At 38.0% G+C, this 9,664-nt stretch overlaps 1 protein-coding gene across 1 annotated transcript; it reads right to left on the bottom strand.

Moving 5' to 3' along the window:
- Nucleotides 1-8,764: 8,764 nt before the first annotated feature.
- On the bottom strand, nucleotides 8,765-9,475 carry LOC130053777 (uncharacterized). The gene has a single exon (XM_056161342.1). It carries the CDS (start codon nucleotides 9,473-9,475, stop codon nucleotides 8,765-8,767), a length of 711 nt encoding a protein of 236 aa, XP_056017317.1.
- Between the last annotated feature and the right edge of the window lie 189 nt (nucleotides 9,476-9,664).

Raw genomic sequence — 9,664 nt, 5'->3', positions numbered from 1 at the left:
GCTTCAACTGTGCAGAATTTTCATAACCATCAAATGTTTGGCATACTATTGTAATGATTCTAAATACACATGCACAAATTGAAAGTGGAATCACTGTTACATCACACATTTTTGGAATTAAAAATGTCTGAAATTTACTTCCCTGTTTACATACAAGAAAATGTATTGAGACTTCTAATATTGAGGAGATAGCCGGGCAAAAAAACCCAAACAAACTACGTTACCTTGGTGTTTTTTTTTTAATGCAATATACGCAAATGAAATAGATCTCACGATCACACCATGGTCATGAAATGTGAAGTCGCAAAGATACGAAAGTTCATTTAATCTTAGAGATATTATTCTGTCATATGCATGTATTTACATTTTTATTAGTGCATCATGTTTTCCCTTTCTTGATAAACATCTTCGGCAGATGAATTGCTCGAGAAAAATTCTACATGCAGATGTGCTATGGAATGTAACTTAAGATTTTTATGGCCGTAGTAACGTCGTGATCTGATTAAATGGGATATTCTATGTTGATTTTAAAATTCTATACTTCATGTAAAATAAAACAAGTTACATGTACATTTGTATTATTTGCAATTCTATGAGACAGCGTTTTTAATACAAGGGAATTCATCTACAAGAGAGTTGTCTTTCTTTGTCTTTAGCGATACTGTTAATGTGAAAGTCTTAGTCGAAGTTGTATCACACTGACAGGTCAAATCATTCTCATATGTACAGCTAGATATTGATTGATTGATGTTTTCCGCGACATTCAACAATTTTTCAGTTATATAGTGGCGCCCAGTTTTTTATTGGTAGAAGAGAGAACCCAGATACAATGTACCTAGGAAGAGACCACCGGTTTTCCGCAAGTAAACTGGGAAACTTTCTCACTTACCGGCGCAAGCGGGATTCGAACCCGCGTCGAGCAGAGGTGAGAGGCCGTGTGATTTAGAGCGCGATGCTTTAACCACTCGGCCACGGAGGCCCCTTACAGCTAGATATAGAGTGGTCAGAAAAAGAAAGAAGCGCATAGTACAATTTCATGTTAATTTTAAAACAGGAGTAATACGTAATAATTGATAACACTAAAATGATGTAAACGCAATCTGGGTTAAAAACAAAGTATCACAACCACTAATGATAATTACAGACATTAACAGTTCAAGGTCACCAAGTTCAATACTTAGGGTGCTCCCACAAGTGCCAATAACCTCCTGACAACGCCTTTCCAAGGACGCAATTAAATCTCTAAAAACTATCTAGGGATATTGTTCCACTCTAACTGTAGAGCTTGGACCAGTTGTTTCAGAATCTGAGGCTGCGGTTGTCTTTGGCGGATGCGTCTATCAAGTTGGCGCTATGCATGTTTGATAGGGTTCAAATCTAGAGATTTGGATGACCAAGGAAAAACCTGGATATTGTATCTTTACAGCACATCACGTGTTAAACAAGCAGTATGTTCTGGTGTTGTCTCGTTGGAATACTGCTACGGTATGTTTTAATATTGGAACCACGTGTGACTGTAAGATACCACCGAGCCGTCAAAGTATCCGGAATGTGAACCAATGCTGTCCTGCTTGTATAGCATATTGCTGCCCACATCATAACACTACCCCTCCAAACCGGTCAGCTTTCTGGATGAAAATTTGCTCAAAACTTTCCTTTTGGCGCCTATACATCCCGAGTCTTCCTTCAGGCCTTTACAATAGAAATCGAGATTCATCGCTGAAGCAAACTGTCCACCAGCGTTGCCGCCGGCATACTTTATCGGTCTGTCAGTGAGACTAATTAAGTAGGTTCCGGTGACGTTGTGGAGTCAGAACAATACTACGAACAGGTCTGTGCGCTCTAATCCCAGCATCCCGTAGTATATTGCAAACAGTCTGAACTGATATTCTTTGAATCCCAGTAACGACACACGCTGTAGATGGCGCTGTTGTGAATTGTTGACGAGGATGACACAATCGGATGGAGTGACCATGTGCTGCTGACGTCACGCATGGTCTACCTGTGCTATGACGATCATTTGTTAAACCGTGCTGTTGTACTGCTCCAATAGTGAGATATGGTGCTTTGTGCACCATCAAAATCTCTATCAACTCCTAATTGTGACACACCTGCTATCAGTTGTCCAATTGCGTTGAGCATCATCCAGACGCAGTATTTCTCAAAAAACGGTTACATTTAAAGCAAACAATGAAGAACCCGTATATTTCATAGACTACTGAATCACTATATCAAAAACGTACAACAATCTCCAGTTACAAAGGTAGATTTTAGGATTTTTAACACACTTTTAGAGTCTTTAAAGTCTATAGAATAGCTATACAGTAAGCAATCGTGTTAAATGTAATAAGGAGTAATCAGGCGATTCATTATAGAATAGACCCATGCGAAAAAGTACTATTATGCCATCTTCACAAGTCAAGGGTTCTTGATTCGTTACCTCGTTAGTGCGAAGTAACGAATCAATACACGTGACTTGTGAAGATGCTATTATGCGGGTTTTGGTTTTTTCTTCATCAGTATATTTCAAGAATAAAATTGATTCAAATTTGAATTAATATTCTTTAAAATGGACAGTCATTTTTTTCCCGAAAACGAAGCAAAGTACGCTACGTTGAGAAAACCAAACTAAATTAATTATTAAGATAACACAACTAACCTACAAAGGTTTATACGAAGACAAAACAATCCCCTACCCCTACACAATAGACATTACACGTAGGACGATTAGATTCGCCAAATCGTGGGAACTGTAGTTTATCTACAATGTACCAGAATGAGTTTATTAGTTTTAGCGACAGATCTCATTTTCAATTGATTTAATTTCCTTTTTTCTCCATCTTAGTACTTTACTCTACCAGGGTTTACTGCTGGAATTACCAGTAAAGTTCATACAATTGCGTGGATTGTTGCGTTTCGGAGCGACACCATTACTGAAATCAAATTGATGCAGACCGAAAATTAAGTTTTCTCCGAAATTTGGCGTTCTAGGGAGAACCCCCTACATTAACTGTTAATATGTCTATCTAAAGTACACCGAAGACGTGACAAGTAAAACAAGAAATATGTTACGTGTAATCAAAAATAAAACGATGACTTTGAATGTCGACCAAATAATATTGCATTGTAAGGGACGTCTTCACACATACAACAAATACTATTTTGTGAGGAAGTATATGTTGACCCTCCCTTTTCGATCTAGACCCATATACACCTGTACCGCTCGCGCCAAAATATGCCGAATCTTCCCTGGTACAGCTCTGGTGTCTATGTTTCAATACGGGACTTTCGAGATACGGATCCACTCTGACTTTTATCGCGTGTTGAACGTATTTTGTAGGGCATGTCACTTCCGGATTACAATAACAACTAAGTAAACAATCATGGAATACTTCAATTGCTATCACATTACTGTATCAAAATGCTATTTTTCAAAGAAAGGAATCACTACAACCATTTATAGCAAAATGCATTTGATTAAATTATGTGAGTTGGCGAGGGAAATAAATCTAGAGGATATCTTAAAGATATTGGTAAAACTTCACGCCTTCCATCCAAGGATACGCGTCTTAATGCGCCCTTTTCCTTCCATCCGATTTATACCTAGGTACTAAGCACCAACAGTGACTTGGATCGTCATCGTGGGGCTGCGCATAACACTTTCCAGACCGTCTTGTAGCGAAACCCCAGTTGTATCGATGTCAACTTTGCCCTACAATTGCTTACTATCACGTGACCGCTGTGTATAAACTTCAAGTCTAATCGGTCGTTCCGGCACATCCCGGAAGTTCCGTATTGTCAGCATGAAAATTATCAATTTAGATATTGTATGGATTTCAATGGTGAACGCATAAAATTTTACAATAATATTAACGAATAATGCACATTTAAAAGGATCACTGCCATTTTAAGCATATGTCCTAAAACCGGTTTGGATTGGGGGGCGGGGGGGGGGGGGGGGCAGCATATACTACTACTGGAAACCTTATTGACGCAAGTGTCAAAGTGGACCACAACTTCTTGGTAACCATCAGCACTATATCTGGACATTAGAGGTTTCCATTAAATGTAATAACTATTATGAAAAGCAACCTTCATTTTTTCACATCTAAATTTTTTCCCTGCAATCAGTCCCTCACTATGTTTCAGTCTGGCGGATTAAGGATATTGGTAACAGTTTAGACAATAAAGCTGTGTCTTCCATTAAAAAACAATAATATTCAATTTGATAATTCATCAAATGTATCTAAAGTAACTCCACCCTTTGATTAGTTAAACTTTGTGATAGAAATAAAGAAGGAATCTTATGCATTGCTCTCTATTTTGTAGGAGTTATGTGATTGATCACTGTTCATTATCTTCACCTTTCATTGGGTACAATAAAAGCAATCTGATAAACAATTTAATACTGTAAATTGAAACCCACAATTAATTGATTGATATTCTATAAATAGACTTTTCTATTCTTAGGATTTTGTTATATTTTCCAGTTTTTATGTATCTTTATCATACTGTTCAACGACAACGTGCGATTTTCTGATGTTGCCAAATACATGTACTTTAGTTTATACTCTGCTAGTGGACTGTTAGTCCCCGATGGTCTCTACAGCCCAGTAACTAAGTACTTTGTTACTAGCTTGAAAATACGGATGTATATTTAATTGCTGGGATAAAATTTAAAATCATTTCAAAATTAAGGATATCTCCCTCATGCATAGCTCTGATCCTTGGACGAATTTGGCCCCAGTTTTTTGCACTCTAGTTTTCGTTTTAGCTCTTAGAAGTTTATTGTTATTTCGAATTTCCGAAATTTCGGCTTGAGCATCACTGAATAGACATTATTAGTCGAAATGCGCATCTGGTGCATCAAAATTGGTACCGTATAAGTTTTACACCCAAATATATCTATGAAATTTGTAAAGAGTTTCTGTACAAAAACTTTGAACTTGTAAATCTTCTAACGTCGACTTTGCAATTGAGTGTAACCTTTGTGGATTGATACATGTCGGGGAAATTAAAGTGTCACAAAATAAAAAACAATAGTGGAATACGGGTTTCAAATCTTTACAAACATTTCAATACGCACTTTCCGAGTTGCCCAATAGTTCTTTCCCTTTGTAGAACTCATACGTACAGTGGGACGCAAAACATACTTTCGTCCACACGCGGTGGGTACACATGCTTATCGCTGCCTTAACATATTGCCTAAAGGATGATTATTAGACATCATGCAACCACCCAAACTGGTGGGGCACACAATATTAGTAAGTTTATGGTTACTTGATATTAAAATAGCTCAAACAAAAAATCGATAATCACCATGTTTCTTTGATTAAAGTATCACTCGTGCAGAAGAAGAAATAAAAAATAAAATAATATCTAATTTGATGACCTAATTAAAAAAAAGATCATTCTTCATATGATCAGTTTAATCTATATCAACGGCTGATATAAACAAAACAGAACTATCAATGTTATTTACATAACTAATCTATAATAAACGGATACAGCTTGTACCCACCCAAACGTTCAACAGAATACTGAACGTACCTCCGTCACAGAAGAGCTGATATCCCGGAACTTGTGTATTCCCCAGATCATTCCATCTTGTCCATCTAGAAAAATTACCATCACACAATTAAACCAACATTAAGCACTCCCTTTTTGTAGACAACGAGATCATTTGATCAAGACTCTGGACACTATTTCCATATGGGTGCAACGACAACGAATACAATGTAGGAAACCTTACTCCTTCACTAAGAAATAACGCGAATATGATGGGATTTTTTTCCCAAATCCTTCTCCTTTGGACATCCTTCATATAAATTACCAAATATACACGATGCCACACTTGATTCACTTCAACAGGCAATTACATCATATTCGTACTTTTACTGGATTCCTGAACTTCACAAAGATTCATTGCTGGATCCAGTAAATGTTCTACCAAGCCCCTATCTTTGCTCCTCACGTAAATATTAACAGTTGTGAAGGTGAAACTTCAAACGTACTGTGCCACTGCATATGCCAGAAGTGGTGTAAATCAAATGTGGATTCTAAAACATTCTAAAGAACATTTAGTAAATTCGAAATCGCAAAACATTTCTCAAATCAACAATATCAAAATGTCCGATATTTCAACACTTTACACGACCATTCCCCACGATAAAATTAAAGACTAGACTATTTGACATCATAGACAGTTGCTTCGTCAACAAAAGTTATCTAGTGATCTGTTATCCAAGAACTTACTTTGTTAAACACAACTTTGAAAATCAAAAATATGCTGGGGTTCCTCATTGACAAAATCTTCGTGGTCTTTGGTGATCAGGTCTTCCAACAGTGTACTGGGATTCCCATAGGCACGCATTGTCCTCCTTTGTTAGCTGACCTGTTTTTATATTCTTATGAAGCATAATTTATTCAAAAACTTCTACGTGAGAAGAAAAATATATATCTTGCTGTTGGCTTAAATGCGACATTTAGATATATAGACGACGTTTTATCTCTTAATATCCCTCTGAAGTCGAAATAAAAGAGACCACAGAGTCGTCCACATCTATAGAATTTGCGAAATGATGACTTTAAACGAGACTGTTGAAACCCCTGCACCATCAACTTGTTTGTCAGTAGCCTGCCTTGATTTAAAAAACTAATCGTATGAAGAACAAGCTCTTGTGTATCGAATCAGTTGAGCGATATGACATTGCTACATAAATATGGGAAGTGAACGATGGAGAAGCTGACATCACCCAGTTTTGTCATAAAATGGAGTTGTTAATTTGCCGTTAATACCTATTTCAATAAAATATCTAAGTAGGAAGCTGATGTGGATGACTCTGTGGAGCCTTTTATTTAGAGTTCACTGGGATATTAGTACATGTATATCGAATCGACATATGAGCACCTGATCCCACCTCTGGAATATCCAGGGGTCCGTGTTTGCCCAACTCTCTATTTTGTATTGCTTATGGGACCTATGAGATTCATCACTGTTCGTTATCTTCACCTTTCATTAATAAAAATGATTGTTAAAAGATTAAACGTCGTCGATATATCTAAATTCGAGTTGAAGGCCAAAACAAGAGATTTGTTTCTTCTCATGTAGAAGCTTTTTAATAAATTATGCTTCAAAAGAATGAGTATACAGACAGTTACATGTAACAAAGTAGCACAATTCGTGACCATTGCAATTCCAACAGACTAATAGATGACCTGATCACCAACGACTATGAAGATATTGTCAATGAGAAACTCCGGCATATTTTTAATTTCAAGTTCAGATTAGTTGTGTGTGGAATGAGAGTGGTGTTTAACAAAGTATTTATTATGGATGACTAATCACTGGATGAAATATAAAGATAAACAAACAGTGATTAATCTCATAACTCTTATAAGGAATACAAAATAGAGAGTTGGGCAAACACGGACCTCTGGATATACCAGAGGTGGGATCAGGTGTCTTCAAGGAGTAAGCATTTGGTATGTGGGTATAACAGACTAAGACAGTTCGTCACCTACCATTTGCGATGACCTTGACCTTTTATGTAAAGGCCAAATAGTATAATCATTGGGGCATTATTTTGTCCGGAACATAACGTTTTTGACATAGGCATTTGGTATGTTGGTATACCATGATAAGATAGTGTGTCGCGTGTCATTTTTATGACATTTGTCCTTGATTGATTGATAGAATATTGTTTAACGTCCCTCTCGATAATATTTCGCTCATATGGAGACGTCATCACTGCCAGTGAAGGGCTGCAAAATTTAAACCTATGTTCGGCGCTTATGGTCATTTAGCAGGGAGGGATCTTTATCGTGTCACACCTGCTGTGACACGGGACCTCGGTTTTTGCGGTCTCATCTGAAGGTCCGCCCCATTTAGTCGCCTCTTACGACAAGTAAGGGGTACTGAGGACCTATTCTAACCCGGGTCCCCTGACAGTACATGTAAAATGAAATAAGCATATATGTATAGCCTTCTTTATGGTGTTCTATATCATTTATTTCACATCCAACCTAACAATCTTGATACTGACGTACACTTCAGTGTCCATGTGTTGTCCGTATCCATTACCCCTGATTAGGTTAAATGAACTATACATGCACTACTAATATTTGACAAATCTTGGATAGGAATTTCGCACCCCTCCCCCAGTGGGTCACTGTTGTTTAGAGTTAACTATCAATCAACTGAGGCTAATGTGAAGGTAAGGCCTCTGAAACAGTTAAAGTATGTGTTTAATTTACTATCATATGTTGTTGTGCTGGTCAATTACCTCGGACTGCAGGAATTCGGTCTGGGGTCCAGTACACGATGTTCTCTGAAGCGAAGCGGGATCAACACTGAAGAGGCATCTGGTTAATTCGTGCCCCTACATATTCGATTCCACTACACTCCTCCCCATGGTATTTTTTGGACATGGTTCCAGCGATGTAATAATTAAGTAAAAAAAAAAGAAGAGAAAAAACAAAACGAAAACTTATATACAATTATATATACAACAGGGATGGTGATTTTAACCACTAAGGTCAAAAGCTTAACACTCCGCTGTGGTCTTTTAATAGCTTCCTTTGCGGGCTTACGTCTTAGGCACACAGATGTTTCTTCATTTGACACTTCCAGTTTTCTCTTGTCATTCGGAGACTCGAAGGGATCCTCCACAGTCTTCATCAGTATATTCTGGTGTTGTTTCCGACCACGGTGGTGATGTCTCTGGTGGAGGGAATTGTGTGGAAATGTTGTGTCTCAACCGACTTAACCATGGAGGGATTTCTCTATCAGAACATAATTTAGTCGGTCATGGTGCACCACTTTGCTTTTCTTTCTATCTCTGATCCGATGTAAAACAGATGACAATTTGTCTTCTACAACGTATGGCCCAATCCATGGCTTCCGCAGTTTCTTTAACTGGCCAATCTTAGTGGACGAGTCTATCATGTAGACAAGATCACCAACATTGTATGCGTGGTTATGGAGACGCATGTCGTACGTACGTGTTTGTCTTATCTGTGCACTTTGAAGATTTTCCCGTGCACTTTGAAGATTTTCCCGAGCAATAGTGAGGACTTGTGACAAAACTTCTTCCAATTCCTCTACATAGTCAGCCGGGACTTTGGTCTCCTGTTTTTCACCTACACCCATCATGATATCCACTGGTTGCAGAATTTCTCGTCCTAGCATCATTTTGTTAGCTGTAAATCCTGTCTGTCTGTTCACGGTAGCCCTAATGGCATCATCAATGAGCTGTAGGTGTCGATCCCATTGTCGCTGCAAACACACATTTTTCAAATAGCAACGGATTGACTGCAAGATGGTTCTATTGTATCGTTCTATTTGTCCATTTGCGCATGGTCTGTATGGAATCGTGCGTGTCTTTGAGATCTCCAACAGTTTACAACGTTTTCGGAATAAGTCACTCATGAAGTTCTTGCCCTGATCTGAATGGATTAGAAGGGGGCATCCCATCCGTGCAATAAATCATTCAACCAGTGACATTGCTAATTGTTCCGCTCCTTGGTTAGGGAGTGCATAGCATTCCAACCATTTGGTAAATTGATCAATCATCATGACAATGTAGCGATTACCTCTGTTAGATTCTATGAATGGTCCTAGAATATCTATATGTATTCTCTTCATGGGAATACCGGCATGGAA

Source organism: Ostrea edulis, chromosome 4, assembly GCF_947568905.1.
Source record: "Ostrea edulis chromosome 4, xbOstEdul1.1, whole genome shotgun sequence".
NCBI classification, from domain to species: Eukaryota; Metazoa; Mollusca; class Bivalvia; order Ostreida; family Ostreidae; genus Ostrea; species Ostrea edulis.
The sequence above is the reverse complement of the archived record's forward strand: the minus strand, read 5'-3'. Positions and strand labels throughout refer to the sequence as shown.